Source organism: Etheostoma cragini, chromosome 7, assembly GCF_013103735.1.
Source record: "Etheostoma cragini isolate CJK2018 chromosome 7, CSU_Ecrag_1.0, whole genome shotgun sequence".
Taxonomy (NCBI): Eukaryota; Metazoa; Chordata; class Actinopteri; order Perciformes; family Percidae; genus Etheostoma; species Etheostoma cragini.
This window is the reverse complement of record NC_048413.1, coordinates 10993842-11010882: the sequence shown is the minus strand read 5'-3', so window position 1 is coordinate 11010882 and position 17041 is coordinate 10993842. Positions and strand designations below refer to the sequence as shown.

The following is a 17041-nucleotide window of genomic DNA, read 5'->3' as shown; positions in this document are numbered from 1 at the left end:
CCCCCCTCAAACATGAACAGATTTTGCTCTGAGAGTTCACTGTGCTGAACTATTTCTCGCTTTAAAAATGCTTTGCTTTTTAGAGCAGCTCAACTAAACTGATGTAAAACTCACTAATCTACTCGTATCATCTACTCCACTGGAAACACTATATTTGCCCAAATCATGCAATGTGCTGTATTGAGAGAATGAGTCTGGTCAGCAGCCTGGAATGATCATACAAAAATGTGTTGAAGACTTTAAACCCTGGAAGCCAAGTGACAATCCAACTGGAAAGAGCCGTAGAGCAGTTGTCACAGCAAATAAGTTTTCTCTGGTAACTTATACAGAGTGACCCAAACTACCTCCAAACCAAAAAAAGCTTCACACCAGTTAATATTAATTCTGTACATCATGCTAGAACTAAGCCCTTTCTGTTGTGCAGGCTCAAAGAAAGAAACTGTGTTTTTTGTACTTTGGGGCAATGTCTTGGTGGGATCCTTTTTTGGAAACTCAGTTTGAGCACTGGAGAGGATGTGCACGGCTGCCAGATTTATTATGTATTTTAAAGCTCTTTCCTGATTTAAGTTTTATGAATTGGCATGTTTAATTTAAATTTTAGGACCTGGCAAGTCTGCACCACCTTTTATTTAATCAAGCCATCTTACTAACTTAAAATGACCCAGTTGTCTAATAATTCAATTTACATCGGAGATTAGATCTATTTGTGCAGACTCTTTTATTTCATATTTGGAGTCATATCAAAGAAGGAGAAAAAAAGCCTGCTGGGATTAATAAACTACTCCATCCATCCATCCATGGCAGACACAGTTAGCAACAAGCTGGGAAACATTGAGGAGCTCTCAGCAGCTTAAGCACCAGATGTTTCCCTCAGGAGTATAAAGACCAAAAACAGAGCTAAAGAGAGTTAATGTTGGAATTACATATAGCTGGTGGCCAGAAACACAGTTCTAAATAAATGATGTTGCTCTTTCAATTAAATTAAATTACATTTCATTTATAGAACAAGTTATCTAAAGACTCTTTACCCATAGAGTAGGTCTAGACCACACTCTGTAATTTACAAATACCCAACAATTTCAGTAATTCTTTAGACTTAGACTTAGACTTAGACTTCTCTTTATTGATCCTTTTGGGATGACTCTCACGAGGAAATTGAAAATTCCAGCAGCAGTTTTTGCCAAAAAAAGAGATAAAAAAGAGATAAAAAGGACAGTTTATAGACAACAAAATAACAATAATATTAATAATAACAACATTAAGAACATTTGTCAAATAAACAAAGAAAAGACCATGAATTATTATTAAAGTGTCAGTGTTGAGTCCAGTGTTAAAGTGATAAAGTGACCAGGTGTGAACTTAAGTCCAGGTGTGCATGTATGTATGTCTGTATGAATGAATGAATGAATGAATGAATGTATGTATGTATGTATTGTATTGTAATGCAAGCAACTGTTTGCTAACAAATTCACCATATCAACTTAAAAGGTGATGACATATCAATGTTGTGGTATATATCTTTTGTCCGCTGACCCCCGCTGAACAATTTAATCTGAATTGAATGACTCCATAGACAGATGAAAACAATTTTATCACATGAGGATTCCTGCTTTTTCTTTAGCTGTTGTCACGCCATCAAAAAGCTGCTTAACCCTCAACACATCACCAGGCTGTTGACACACTGTCATGGTTTGTGTGTCGAGATGAGGTGGGAGTGACCATCTTGTGCTGAGCAATACATGCATACAGAGCTAAGATGCTTCTAATGTTGCTTTTGTTGTGGTGCCGCCTGTGGTGCGAGAGGACATGAGCCCTCAACAGAAACACTGGATGGTGACACTCCAAGAGGTTTTCTACCCTGTTCTAGCCGCTGTGGGTATCCCCTGTAAGTACTGTACGTCAATGACAGAGTTAGAGCTGTAGGCTTATTTCATACCAAAATGCATTACTGTTTTCTGATGCTTTTTCTGATTTAATTTAGCGGTGATAGTAAAGAGATGCCTTTCATTGACACAAATCTTTTCCTCAGCCAATATCATCACCTTTCTGATCATCTGGAGGAGGAAATGCAAGCTCTCCAGGTCCAGCACCTTCTACCTGATGGCCATTTCTGTGGCTGACAACCTCGTTTTGATCTTCATTGTGGTTCTCGAGCTTTCTGTTAAGTACCACCAGCAGGAGCCGTTTTGGAGTTACGAGCCATGGTGCAGCCTGAGGGACATCTTTAACTACGGAGCATCCAACGCCTCGACGTGGCTGGTGGTTGTGTTTACAATGGAACGTTATGTCGCTATCCACACATGGAAAATGAAAACTAAAATCTGCACTTCGAGATGTGCAGCATGGACTACAATGGCCGTTTTCGTTTTCAGTAATCTTTTTGCCATTCCTTACTACTGGTCTAATGCCTCAGTCTATGTGAACAACCAGACCAGATGCATTTACAAACCGGAGGCCCCACCTCAGTTCATTCACGCCCTGGTTTGGGTTCAAACCCTGCAAGCCTACATATTACCCTTCATTATAATCCTCACACTTAATGGGTTGACACTGCGCCTTATCGCTCTCAGAAAACGGGTTCACATCACAGCTGATTTAACTTCCCGGGTCAACAACGTCAAGCCTCTGCTGCGCTCCAGGACAAGAAAATCTGTAGTGCTTCTGGTGACTGTGTCCATGAGTTTCTTGCTGTTGTCTGTCACCCGTGCTATAACTCAGATTATCTTGCGCACAACTCACATGTACAGTTTAGATCGAAATAATTATAACTTCCAGATAAATGTAGCAGCAGACACTGGAACTATGCTGAGCCTGAGCAATGCGGCTGCTAACATGTACCTGTATGTGTGCACCCAGTCCAAGTTTCGCCAGGAGTTCTTTGCCTGTGCCAGACAGGTGTCATTTTAATGCATAACAAAACTCTAGCCAGAAGAAAAAAACCTTAGCGCCTTGAATAAACAATTTTACAGACATTTTGTCCTTGAGGAAGTTTGTACAGGTGCACTTTCCAGGTGTCAAGGAACAGAGCAAATGATCTCACAGCAGTCATAACCGGTTAATGACTTTGTTGCTCTCAGCAGACGTTGCTTTTGACTTCGACTCCATAAAACACAATTTCATTTTCTTTATTACTGTATTTTACTCATTATGTCCCTCTATTAAAGAAGGGAGATACTCTTCCTCCATGTTAATAATCCTGGCACACATCTCCACTGTTTGACATGGCAGTTTAAACTTCAGAATTAATTTCCTGCAACTGGATTCTATGCCCAGAGTAAACAAACAAAAAGGCCTGACTCGACAACCATTGTGGCAAGGCAGCTTGTAATAATCCAGTAGAAATGTATCATGATGAATCTGTACTATGCCTCAATATAGTTGGCTTTGTGTTTCTTCACTGTAGATACAAACATTACACATATATTTTTTCTTATCACAAACGTATGTAAAGCAATGATATTTTACTATTTAAGAATATGATTCTACTTGATTTAGGACTATATATATATATATATATATATATATATATATATATATATATATATATATATATATATATATATATATATATATATATATATATATATATATATATACTGTATGCAGTGTATATATAGATGATATGTATATCACATTAGACTTAGACTTCTCTTTATTAATCCTTTTGAGATGACTCCCACAAGGACATTTTAATTTCCAGCAACCGTTTTAGCAATAATACAGTTTAGAAGACAGTATAAAGATAATAATAACAATAATATTATTTATAATAATAATAAGACCCTTTGGCTATAAAAAGACATTAACCATACATTATCAGTCAAAAGTGTCACTGTTGAGTCAAGTGTTAAAGTGACCAAGTATAAGTCCAGGAGTGTATGTATATATGTATGTATGTATGTATGTATGTATGTATTTATGTAAGTATGTATGTATGTGTGTGTGTATGTATTGTCCTTTCTGCCCTATTTCCTCCTCCCCCGAGGGAGGAGTTGTATAGTCTGATGGCAATTTGGCCAAAGGAGTCTTTGAGTCTGCTGGTCCGACAATTGGGAAGAAGTGGGTGCTGGGTTCTTATGATGGGGTGCGGGGGGTGGCTGGCATTGTCAATAATGCCCCGCTGTTTCTCCAGTGTCCTCCTCTCTGCCACCATCACCATCAGTGAGTCCAGCTTCAAGAGGACCAGAGAGCCGGCCCGGCTGATCAGTTTATTAAGCCCGGAGGTGTCCTTCTTGGATAGGAAGCACACCACAGTGTAGAAGAGGACACTGGTGACCACAAACTGATAAAACATCCACAGCTGTTGGCTGCAGATGTTAAAAGAACACAGTCTCCTCAGGAAGTCCAGCCTGCTATGTGTCTTCCTGTACAGGTGGCTGGTGTGTGTTGTCAAGTCCATATCTTTTTCTCATTTTTTGACTAGTTACCTCAGGACTGCAATAAAGGAGTCCCTAGCATATTTAGTCAATACTCTCCAAATCAACACTGGTCAATAAAAAAAACATTATTTTACAAAACTTTATTTTCCATTTCTAATTTTTTTTCATGAAAACATAGTATTGTTTCCAGAACCAGCACTAACCAAAGCCGATTGTCTAAAAATCCTCAAACAACAATTTGTGCCAATCAATAGCTACACAATAATTTGTAAAATACAAACATATTACTTAAGCTAGAATAGGTACAATACTGTATTGTGCTACTTCCCCAGCATTATTGTAAATTGGTCCTAAGCAATCTGAGAAAATAGTGCTGAACGTTTTTTAAATCCAGGAAGCAAGTGTTTATTTACTAGCGTGTAACACGTACATGGTTGTCTTCTGTGGCAGTATGACTTTTTCACTAAGGACATTTTGATTTGTCATAATAGGAAAAGCACATGTGTTACTAATAACATTAACAGTGGTTCTGCTTTATTCAAGTGTCCCTGTAAGTCATAACCATGTGATAGTGAGCCAGCATGAGCAATACAAGGTCCCTGAACTTGAAGCAACTTAATGGACTTTCGCCATCAATGATTTTATTTGCAGAATGTTTAATGGAGACAATTGCAAATTTAAGTTGTAATTACAAAACATGCCAGTCAAAAGCCTTCCGTGGATATACTGGATACTTTGTTCTATCTTTACCACACTGTGCTCTACTGTCTGCTCTTTGACTAGTATTTAATTCTAGCGTCTTTTTAGAAGCAAAGTCCTAAGTAGTATCTGCAGATATTCCTTTCAGGCTGCACACCCCTAACATAATGATGCTGCAGCACGATGGCCCAATGGTTCGCACTGTGGCGTCACAGCAAGAAGGTACGGCGTTCGAACCCTGGTTGTCCCGGGCCTTTCTGTGTAGAGCATGTTCTCCCTGTGTCTGCATGGCTTTTCTCCAGGTGCTCCGGTTTTCCCCACCACAAAAAAATACGTTCCCCTTCCTCTCTACCAAGCTGATGTTTGGTGAACGTCTGGCGTCGTAAGGCTGCTGTGCATCACCCAGGTGGGTGCTACACATTGGTGGTGTTGGAGAGTAGTCCTCCACTTGAAGTGCTTTGAGTGTCTATGATAAAGCACTATATACATGTAATGAATTAATATTATTTATCCTGACGCGCCAGATGAGAAGCCGTCATTGGAAACGGTTTGTTAAAGCCAGGCACTTTCAAAATACACAAATCACCTGCCATTTAACTCTTGCTGAAGCCAGTTGCAAAAAGAGCTAAAAAACATCTTTTCCATAGAGGAAATATCTAGATAGGATTATAATTAAATCTTGATTGCCTCCAGGGAAATAATTGGCGCAAATTCCATTTAACCAACATCATCAAAAACACCACAAACGTGATATAGACTTAAAAAGCAAATTTGCCGATGGAACACAACCTGACCTCAACATAACTGAGGTTGTATAATTGCACACAGCCTCAGTTAAAGTTGAGTTCATCAATATAAAAACAAACATAAAACCTTGACAACAACCAAAATCAAGTGAAAAATAATGGCAAAATCTGTGAGGAGATTGAAGGAATTCACCACGGGGAATATAAAAAAAAAAATCTTTGTTGTGGTGATGTTAAATGGTGCCTTGAATTTTAAGAAACACAGCAAAAAATAACTATTTTTTTTAGGATATAATAATTTTCTATTTTCTCCATGGTTCTTTGTTTACTGCAGTGTTTTGAACAAACAAAAACTACATATCTTGAAATATAATGGTTAATGTGTTGAATGAGAACCATTTATGTAGAATTTAAGGTATCTACTTTAAATACAATCTACAGCAACTTACATGAGCTAAAAGGGGCGCGAGGAAGAGAAACACTTGCCCTGATCTTACTCCTCATCTGTTCCAGTGGCGCTTTCAAGTGCAAACGTGGAAATACATGTTAAGAATTTCTATTTGGAGGTGCCCTTCTAACCCTGGAGTTTAAAACCCAGCCCTGCAAAAAAGCCCTCGCAGCGTCCAGCTGGGGACCATCTACATATGTCGTAAGAGTTGTATGTCAAAATATGCTGTTTTCAAAACCCATTTAATCCACAAACAACATTCAACAAAATGTTAAAAGCTGAAGCCAAAATACAGTCACATCCACAGGCAACAATTTCTTAGGAAAGCACCCTTTGGTTTTAAAATAGATTAAGGTTCTTATGAATTCATTTTTTCCTTTTAAAAAATGTGGCAAATATTTTGAAAACATCAACCTAACATTGGAGAAATTACGTTAAATTAATTGAAAAAAGTTGTTTTTGACTGCATTAAACTGGGTAAACACATTTGATCGGTTTCACTTAAGGTTTAATCTGAAGGTTTTACACGTCTAAACCTGCTAGAAGAGTTTTCTCTAGGGCTATACCCAACTCAGAATTTTGTCAGTCAAGTCAGATTTGGCTGTTCAACGCTAACATTCAACTATCAAGCAACATATTGTAGAACTTCCAGATTTTTTTAACAGGGTGACAGTGATGTTCACATAAAATTGTAAACAAGCCAAGAGTGCCCTCCGAGCTAATGCAAGCTAATAACTAACAACCAATCGGAAATGTGCACCACCATTATTTGCGGACACTGGTAATCGTACAAAAGCCAGAGAGTACATTGTAACAAGTTGCTGTGAGCTGTAAATGTACCACTTCCAAGCAGAAGACAGAGGGTAACATTAACTCAGAGTCTGGCAGCCCTCGTTTTTTTCCAAAAGCTCTTCTCACCATCAGACATCAGGTAAAATAATACTGGTCTCGGTTTTAAATTATCCTATCAGTAACTTAATAATACCTCTGGGAGCTGAATCAATACAAAAGAACATAATATAATTGCAACGTTCATTCACCTTTAGAAGAGGACAGTAAATCATCTGTATTTATTAATGCATGGCCAACAGTAAAGCAGCTTTAAATACAGTGAATGGTTGGTTTAGCAGGTTGAAATGTTACTTCTTCTTTCCCCCTTTTGGAGCTTTGTCTAGTCCTTGGATGTACTTGCGAGGAATTTGATAATGATCTGAAATTGAAAATAAAGATTAGACAAACTGAATGTATTTGTACAAATAAAGCAATTGAGAGAAATTGTACGATACTTCAAGTATTATTCCTTCCAAACCTAGTAGCAAATTGCCAACTTGATGAATCTGATTGCCTTGGATCTGGACCAGCACTTTGTCTTTGGACCCAGGGATGGGCTGTAAGACAGAGCTGGCCTGGACTCTACGCTGCAAAGCAGTGGCAACGACTGCAGGATCCAAACCGTACACTTCCAGGTTCTTTATTAGAGTCACCTAGAGGTAGCATATGGAAACAATTGCACAATAAATCAATATTAGCTTAGCACTTATGTCGACTACAATACGTAACAGGATGCTAGAAATACACCGATGGATATGCGACCAGAATCTGACAATTTTCAGCTTCATTGGCCATGATCGGGAATGGTACTGTGCCAATTTAAATGTACATACGGGACTCACGATGGTTCACAACAGGCGCACAGTGGCGCAGACAATAACTGACTGTTGTCACAGCCACAAATAAAACACACACCACAAATAAAACACACACACACACACACACACACACACACACACACACACAAGACCCTTTTAGCTGGTTTTGTATAAATTAATAGATATATAAACACCCACAACAGTTGAGTGTTTTAAGTCTCGTCGAAAGACACATTTTTATTCTTTGGCTTTTAACTCCATGTGAGTTGTTTGGTCCTCTGATGTCTCTTATTGTTTTACTTTATTTTAGTATTAAATCAATTTTTCAAATTTTTTTTTTTTAAACCCTGATGCTCTTATTTTGTTTTTACAATATTTTATATTAGTTGCTTTGTATGTTTGAGTTTTTATGTGCAGCACTTTACTAACTTTGTGTTTGTAAAATGTGCTTTAGAAATAAAGTGGATTGGATTGGATTGGATAAATACATAGTTTAAGACTGTATTTGAACACCTGTCTATCAGCTACAATTCTGACCCTCAAAGACCTGTTGGTCTGCCTTCAAAATGTCCACCACCACTCCATTTATTATCCTAAATGTATCTCCTAAATTAGATAAGCATCTGTTTGAGGTCTTTAGCTCCATAAAGACACCTGTCCACCCCATACAATTAGTAAGAATCCAACTACTAACATGGCCAAGACCAAAGAACTGTCCAAAGACACTAGAGACAAAATTGTACACCTCCACAAAGCTGGAAAGGGCTACGGGGAAATTGCCAAGCAGCTTGGTGAAAAAAGGTCCACTGTTGGAGCAATCATTAGAAAATGGAAGATGGTAAACATGACTGTCAATCTCCCTTGGACTGGGGCTCCACGCAAGATCTCACCTTGATGGGTCTCAATAATCCTAAGAAAGGTGAGAAATCAGCCCAGAACTACACGGGAGGAGCTGGCATCATGCTCTGGGGATGTTTTTCTGCACATGAGACAGGGCAACTGCACCGTATTAAGGAGAGGATGACCAGGGCCACGTATTGCAAGATTTTGGGGAAAAACCTCCTTCCCTCAGTTAGCGCATTGAAGATGGGTCGAGGCTGGGTCTTCCAACATGACAATGACCCGAAGCACACAGCCAGGATAACCAAGGAGTGGCTCTGTAAGAAGCATATCAGGGTTTTGGCGTGGCCTAGCCAATCGTTAGACCTAAACCCAATAGAGAATCTTTGGAGGGAGCTCAAACTCTGTGTTTCTCAGTGACAGCCCAGAAACCTGACTGATCTAGAGAAGATCTGTGTGGAGGACTGGGCCAAAATCCCTTCTGCAGTGTGTGCAAACCTGGTGAAAAACTACAGGAAACGTTTGACCTCTGGAACTGCAAACAAAGGCTACTGTACCAAATGTTCACATTGATTTTCTCAGGTGTTCAAATACTTATTTGCAGCTGTATCCTACAAATAAATAGTTATAAAATCATACATTGGGATTTCTGGATTTTTGTTTTTAGTTTATTTCTCTCACAGTGGACATGCACCTACGATGACCATTTCAGACCCCTCCATGATTTCTAAGCAGGAGAACTTGCAAAATAGCAGGGTGTTCAAATACTTATTTTCCTCACTGTGTATCACTATTGGTAGAAAATATTTTTGAAGAACTCCCTGCTGATCTAAAGCTGGCAATTTTAGAGAGTGTAGTAAAAGCTGTCACCTTCTTATTGGAGCCTCGAGAAGCCACAGAGATGTCTATGGGCTCAATGTGGCCCTTCTTCTTTATGGGTGCTTGTCCGGGGAACACAACTTGATAACACTCCTGCATTCTTTCCAACGTCCTGTGAAAATGAGTTGGCATTGTTTAACTTATACCAAAACAAGATGAAAGGGAGATGGGGACCGGCAGTGACACTGTTGAATCGGGTTGTAATGTAGAGCATATGATCAAAAACACCATGTCCACGTGGCAAATGTGAAGTTCTGCACTGGAAATGGCTTCTTTTTTATTTTATTTTTTTTACCTGGATTATAAATTACAAATGCTTCAAAAATTAGATAATTACTAAGCAATCTTTATTTACCCAAAAAGGACTTCACTGGAACATGTTTTACTAGATAAATAAATAAATTACAGATTGTTCTTGTGTCACTGAAAAGAAAAAGATCACTGAGCTTATTACACCTTGCTCCATGTTGTCTTCTCTACAAACAATCTTCACTGACCAAGCTGACCAATCACAGATTTCTAGGTCTCCATGTGGTATCTCTGTGGCCCCCTGTATTTCATATTAGTAGTTTAATAACCAGTACAGTGGAGCTACAGACCCTCTGAAACTACATCGAAAGCTAGCTTGAAAGACTACCTCTTTGCTAACAAAAGTGATTTCCACCTAACATTTGAGCATAAGTGACAGTGCTGGCCAATAGCTTTAAATTCTATTTAACAAATTCTGACGTTATTTGAAGGCAACACAAGAACATTCATAAAATTAAAAAGAACCACCTAAAACACACTAATCAATTCATGAACTCACCATTAAATATTCAAATAGATGATGACGGCTGTATTTCTTCATACCTTCAATGGATTTAAAAAGCAATGCGAAGAAGCCCCGAACCACAAACCAGAACCATAAACTCCCCGAGATTCTGATTACTCCCAACAAAACTATTTTCTAATTAAAGTCTACCTCGACATTAACCAAAGTGGCTTCTAAAGGCAAAACCAACTAAAAACGTTATGGGCTGGCTTTCTTAAAACAGCGTACCTTGTTTTTTATAGCAGTGGTTACGAAGCAGATGTTGTGAGTGTAAGGCTTGTGAGTAGCTGTTTTATTGTTGTATACAGATCACATTTGGATAACAGATTTACATTAGGATAATGATTTCATCCTGCGTGCACCCTGCAATAATGACGCTGACTATCACATGCTGGTATAAAGGATGTTGGAAATAATGATTATTTTCATGATCGCTTCATAAATTTTTTTGAATCAATTGTTAATCTATAAAAAGCCAAAGTATATACTGTATGTACTCTTGCTAAAGAAGTGCATATAATAATTTAGCTAAATCTGGTACTGCACATGGTCCTTTAAAAACAAAAACAAATAAGAAAACAAAACAAGTATTTACCTGCTAAAGAGGTCATCCCACTTGAGAGACTCAACCTCGTGGTACTCGGATTTCTCCAGCAAGCAGTCACACAGAGTAGGGTTTAAGGTCACGTAACTGTTAAGGGAAGAAAAGAGCACACAACAGGAAACATGCTGCTGTATCATTGTATGCCAGTTGCATGGCAGATGTTATTTAATTTTTTTTCCATTTCTCATTTTCAATTAGTTTCACATCAAGAGATGCCTGATTGTCTAGACTTAAGAGGGAACATGAGATGTCTGTTTCAGAGTCACATTTTTAACATTGTATTCAATTATAACAGCATCACATGGTCAGGGGTCAGTTCTTTATAGGTTCAGTGGCCATTAGGGCAGCCCTTTTACCACTGCACCCAGTTGCAAAACAACTGGCAGGACGGTCATGTTTCAACTCAAACTGAGCTCTGTGCCTTCAGTGTTGTTTGATTCCAGAGGTTCTGGCCTCTCTTTTAAGCTGTGCCTTTCAGTAGTCAGTTTTGCCGGTCTTAATTATTATTTTATTTATTAAAACCTCTATTATAACTTTTATTGGTTTTAACTCACATGTGTAATTGTTCCATTAATCCTTATATATTATTGAGATACCTTCACAGACAAACCATAAATGAAACAAAATCACAACCTTTACCAAACTTCCTGGGTGGTGGTAACAACGATAATATATTCTGATATCTGGAGATTTTAAGCATCTACTTACTTCTTATTATTTACATCCACCAGATCGTTCGTCTTCACATACTCTGTGACAATATGTCTCACATCAGCGGGCTGCAGTATTGTTCCCTTCCTGTAAGGGGTATTTAAGCACACATAAGTACAATTATAAATGTGCATGTGTGAGAAATTTACCAGTGTGTCTTCAGCTTACATTATTTTTAAAGACCTCTGTAATGTTACTTACACCAATTTAAAAAACAAAGACAGAGTTGGCAAAACACACTTTTGTAATAATTAATTTTATGTATTTAAAGTTTATTTCTATAGGGACCAGTACCGGTATATAGCATAGACTAATGTCAACACATAACAGAGCATGTATTGCTTACGCTAGTTTGCAATCCCTGTCCCTACATGGAGCTTTAAAATACACAAAACTAAACAAGAAAATACATCCAGTACGAAACAGCCCACAAGATGAACATATCTACTTAAAAACATCCTTTTTAAACTGTTTTAACACATATAAAACACTTTGCTTGGAATAACTTTTTAATTACCTAATTAAACATTCTCAATATTACATATACACCTTCTCCCTTGTTTGTATCTTGCATTTTCCTAGTGTAAAATGTATACACTATATTGTGGCCTCAAACATTTCAACATAGGCATTTTTTTCACTGAAGACATCTTGACGTGTCACAGTAGGATAACCACGGGTGTAAAAAAATAAATGAATAATAGCTTGAATGCATTTAGCTGCTTCAGTTTGAGGGTCCTGGTACTGTGCATGCTGGCTCACTGTCACAGCCTACTGGGACACTGACTCGTCTGTGTTTTTCTACTCTGACAAGACAAAATGCCTGCGGTGAAAATAGGCCCTAAAGAACAAAAACAATAGTGTCTATGACATGTACACTACTTTCTAAGACCACTCCCACAACGCTAGAGATTGTTTATTATATTGGAGTAGTAAACAGGTGAACAAAGGAGTGATTTTAGACACAGCCTAAGATTAATAGTTGTCTGACCTGTGTCATGGGAAAACTGTCTTGTCTTATCAGACCATGCAGGGAGATCAGAGGTTGAGATCATTTACAGAACAACCCTCCTGGAGTTGTTAGGGATTCAGTGTTGTACTCAAGTAAACATGAGACTAATGGAGGCTTGTTGATACACAAGCTTGAACTCTCCCTGCTATGTCCCCCTGCTGTCTGAACAATGCAAAAAATGTGAATGCAACAAGAGTCAGGGTTAAAAAAACACAGACACACCTCTTCTTTGCATCTAGAAAGAGAGGCTCCAGTCGAGCTGACACAGAGTACAGAGTGGTGATCTCAGGGGGATGATAAAGAGGTTCTCCTTCCCCTTCATCCTGCACGGGAGTTGCTTCAACATCTGTCTCCTCGGGAACTTTGAAGGAGCGCAGTCTATAAAGTGTTAATGTAATAAAACGGAAAAACAAAGGACTAGTCAGTTGTAACATGTGGGGGGGCTGTGAGTTTGAATCTCAACCAAGAATTTCTTTAAGTTGAGGCAGGGCTTGGCTCACTCGGGATTTTTCCAGTCCACCTCCACAATGCTCTCCACACCCTTGGCCAGTTCTTTCACTCGCACAAGGTTGTGCTGCTTCTGCATGGCCTGTAGAAACTTGGACAGCTGTTGGAAGAAACATTGAATAAATGCTTACAGATGGGGTTATACGATGAATTTACTTACGTGTGTCATATGATATATATGATATAATACCTTTTTATAGCTGGATTTCTTGATATCAAGTTGCTTTCCACTTGGGCTAAAACAATACAAGATGTTTTTAGAATGAAATGTAATTCTTCCTCAAAAAGGCTTAAAAGATGAACAGTACTTTACCAGCAAGCAAACATGTGGTTGCGGAGAAATGTACTGGTCAGCAGGGGGAGTTCCGTCTTCTTCACTTTGCTCTTGAGAGCATGGAGAAAACACTTCAACAGCAAGGCGTCCATTACCTCTGTGAAATCAGGTTATGATGACCGGGTCACATCCTTTTCCCTCTAAACAGGCTCCCATTTTGGCACATCAGAAAATGTTATTCTCTACCTTTGCCTATAAAACCGAGCCTTATGGTCACTAAATTTACTTGGCAAGCCCTCAAGCCTACCTTGCAATCATGTGTTAATTTGATTTGAATCTGGGATTATGGTACTTTTGAGTCCTATTACAAGCCGATTTGAATTGTGGTGGAAAGTACTTAAATATTTTAAAATAGTTCCTTTTTAAATGAAATTATAACAAAAATGGTGGGAGACGTGACCTGTACCTTGTGGCATTTTTTGGTCATCCTGGTTCCCATCCTCTTCCTCGTTGCCCTTATCACCTTCCTCTTCCTCCTGCTGAGCCAGACTCATCTCCTCAAAACCAGAGCAGGCGTGATCTGTGACTGTTTGACTGGGACTCTGCTCCTCCTCCACACACTTCTCAGCCTCCTCCTCAACCTCTTCCTCCATCTCATCAACCTCATATTCCTCTCCATTCACTCCGTGTCCTTCGCTCTCTGTGTCCGGTAAAGAAGGAGGACCTGACTTGTCTCCAAACGCCCTTAAAAAAGACCATGCAGAGTTTACTAGAGTATAGAAAGCTATGAGCTAAGAATAAGCTATTCGCTGCATGAGAAAATTTCTTTTTAGAGGATAAATACTAATTGAAAAAAAGAAATGGGTGTATGATTTTGATCAATAGTGTGATCTCAATATTAGAAGGAATAGTTCAACAAATTGGGGAAATTGGAAAATTCTTTAATTCCACTCTTAGACATTCAATTCTATTTTATTTACTTTACAGATAGAGTAGGTCTAAACCGCACTATAATTAGATGAGAGTGGTTTCAATCTTCTCACCTAATGCTCTGCAAGAAGAGGTCAAACTATCCCTTTTAACAAAAACGTTGAATGATTGAAATCTGCAGGAAAATGGAAGCTACTCACCAGAGATTATCCATGTACGTGTGGAGAACACACACTCCTCTCCCTTTCATACCCAAACTGTGCATCTCGTCTCTGGACACCGCAGCAGTGCCAACTGCAACAGGAGCTCTGCAATCAACCAGGAGAACAGTGTCACGCTTCACTCTGTGAAAAACATGTTACGACGTCTTTCCAAATCTTTTATCATCACCTACCCATTGTTCACTAACGTAACAGAACAGCAGTCGCCCTGTTTCACATCTGGGAGACCGCTTGAAGGCGCCACCACACCTGGCAGCATGAGATCTTTGGGGAAAAACACATACATTTCAATCTAAATGTTCAATATTAAACATCTGTTCAGATCTTGATCTTAGAAAAATAAGTGCACCTGCCCCTCCAATCAACTTCTGAAGCACAGGAGGCCATGTCCTAAATGTTGGCAGGATAGCAGGGTACCGCCAAAGCACATATACTGAAAAATATAATATGACAATGCATATCATGAAATGGGTTTACGGCTTACAGTATTGTATACAGTTCATTATTTCCATGTAACTAAACAGCCATGTCATTCATTACCTGTAGGATAAAGTCGTTTCTCCAATTCAAAGAACAGTGGATTTTTTTGAAGAACATAAAGTGTCACAGAATCTCCCTTATGTACATAAATCTTCACCACATTTAATTCCTCTTTGTTGGGGACCAGCTCAGACAACTCGTCAGCAGACAGCGAAGGAATGGCTGCAGCTATGTCAGCTTTGAGCTTTCTCCTAAAAACAAAAGTGATAGTCACTGGGTAAAGACATACTAGTAATTGCAACGGATACATCTTGTAGATATTTTACAGATGCAACATCATGAAAACGTTTCAGCAGACATGTTTTTTCCCTCTTCAACTGAACACGCATCATAATCATGTCATAGCACATACATTTTGTCAGACTTCACTAACTTAGCGGGTTTTCTAACACAGGGCCTGCTTGTCAAAGAAATACTATTTTACATTGTGGTGTTGTGCATTTTGAGACTGGTGGGTAAATATGCTAGCATTCCCAGCAATTTCTTAATATAATAGTTTTTAATAACATTAGTCTGAATAAGAAGCACCACTGTAGCATACGTGACTATGTATGTATTCAGTATTTTAGGGATCATTCTGAATATTGGCTTTGTCTTGTATTAAACTACAACGTTAACAAAAATCCTAGGATAATATTGGATTCAGAATAGCTAACTACAAGTAACTCAATATGAAGCTTAACATAAGTACTCTAGTTCTGACGTGACCCAGCAGCCTTCTCATACCTTTAAAGTCGAGCTTTTTGAGTACACTTACTCTACATAAACAAAAGTTACATACACTGCAGATAGGAATACATGGCGACAAGCATTGTGGGTTGAGCATAAGCTGCTGTCAGCTGTCAGACACTCACCTGTCTGAGCCTTTGATAGCGGTGTTGGATTTGACACGAAACGGTCTGACAAACATCTTTTTAAGAAATTATCAACTTCTCTGAGATAATGTAACTGTTTTCATTATATGTGCGAACAAACTCTCCAACAAAGCCGCCGCACCAGCTAAACAGCCTTATATTGGCTTCACAGTCTGAGCTATTCGTATTCGTAGGGTATGATGGTCCGACACCTATTTAGGTCCGACGTGAAACTGTACCGTGGCAACATTACGGGAACGTTAGTTCCTCCTCCTAATATCTCTAATGACCTTTAAGCTTCCCCTGGCAAATTGTATTGTATTTTTATGTTTGTTGTGTTTGTATTTTTTACTTTTGTGTGTCGTTGGTGTTCTGTTTTGTAGTTTTTGCAATAAAGATGGCATTTAAAAAAAGAAAGAAAGGGGAACGTTAGTTCCGCAGGCCGAATGAAGCACATGGATGTATGATGAGAGAATGACTGTGACAGTATATATACACAGTGATATGATTGATTGATTGATTGATTGATTGATATTTAACTATATTTATTCAAAGGATGCCAGCTCCACCTGTCTTTGGTGAACTTTGATCACGGTGCAATAACCTGCCTGATTAGTGTCTCCTAGCCAATGAGACAAAGACATTCATGAAATCTCTTTCTTAAAATGACAATGCTAGCCAATGTGTAGTAATGGAGTCCTGGCTCGGATTGCCCACTGAGAAAGCCCTACTTTATTTGTATTTGCATAAAGGAGAATTTCAATCAATTTCAACATGTAGCTCTGTTGTCTGTAAATGTGTAGTGCTGTCAGTAGAGAGAAAAACAGAAACAATCGGTGCTCTCTACACCGTGTTATCCTCCTGCCAGAGTTAGCACCCAACAGGCTTAAACAGGGCAAGTTTTAAACGTGTTTTTAGCCTCTAAACATGTTCA

The 17041-nt window shown here is 38.7% G+C and overlaps 2 protein-coding genes across 2 annotated transcripts; one reads left to right on the top strand and one right to left on the bottom strand.

Moving 5' to 3' along the window:
• Positions 1 to 1806: 1806 nt before the first annotated feature.
• LOC117948170 (probable G-protein coupled receptor 139) lies at positions 1807 to 2907 on the top strand. Its single transcript, XM_034877684.1, has 2 exons — positions 1807 to 1885; positions 2030 to 2907. Exons 1-2 carry the CDS (start codon positions 1807 to 1809, stop codon positions 2905 to 2907), a joined length of 957 nt encoding a protein of 318 aa, XP_034733575.1.
• A 4403-nt stretch (positions 2908 to 7310) lies between these two features.
• On the bottom strand, positions 7311 to 16163 carry eif2d (eukaryotic translation initiation factor 2D). The gene is made up of 15 exons (XM_034877483.1): positions 16108 to 16163; positions 15254 to 15444; positions 15063 to 15146; positions 14887 to 14977; positions 14693 to 14800; positions 14029 to 14306; positions 13602 to 13719; positions 13479 to 13524; positions 13282 to 13388; positions 13004 to 13159; positions 11767 to 11856; positions 11050 to 11145; positions 9632 to 9752; positions 7582 to 7756; positions 7311 to 7482 (listed from the first exon to the last, which is right to left on the bottom strand). The coding sequence occupies exons 1-15, from the start codon at positions 16161 to 16163 to the stop codon at positions 7412 to 7414; spliced, it is 1788 nt and encodes a 595-aa protein (XP_034733374.1). The 3' UTR covers positions 7311 to 7411.
• Positions 16164 to 17041: the final 878 nt, after the last annotated feature.

Coding starts and splice junctions, on each gene's coding strand:
- LOC117948170 (XM_034877684.1), top strand. CDS start 1,807: ATGAGCCCTCAACAGAAACACTGGATGGTGACACTCCAAGAGGTTTTC. Junction 1,886..2,029: donor AGCCGCTGTGGGTATCCCCT/GTAAGTACTGTA, acceptor TCTTTTCCTCAG/CCAATATCATCACCTTTCTG.
- eif2d (XM_034877483.1), bottom strand. CDS start 16,163: ATGTTTGTCAGACCGTTTCGTGTCAAATCCAACACCGCTATCAAAGGC. Junction 15,147..15,253: donor GAAACGACTTTATCCTACAG/GTAATGAATGAC, acceptor TATATTTTTCAG/TATATGTGCTTTGGCGGTAC. Junction 11,146..11,766: donor GTGGATGTAAATAATAAGAA/GTAAGTAGATGC, acceptor TTCCCTTAACAG/TTACGTGACCTTAAACCCTA.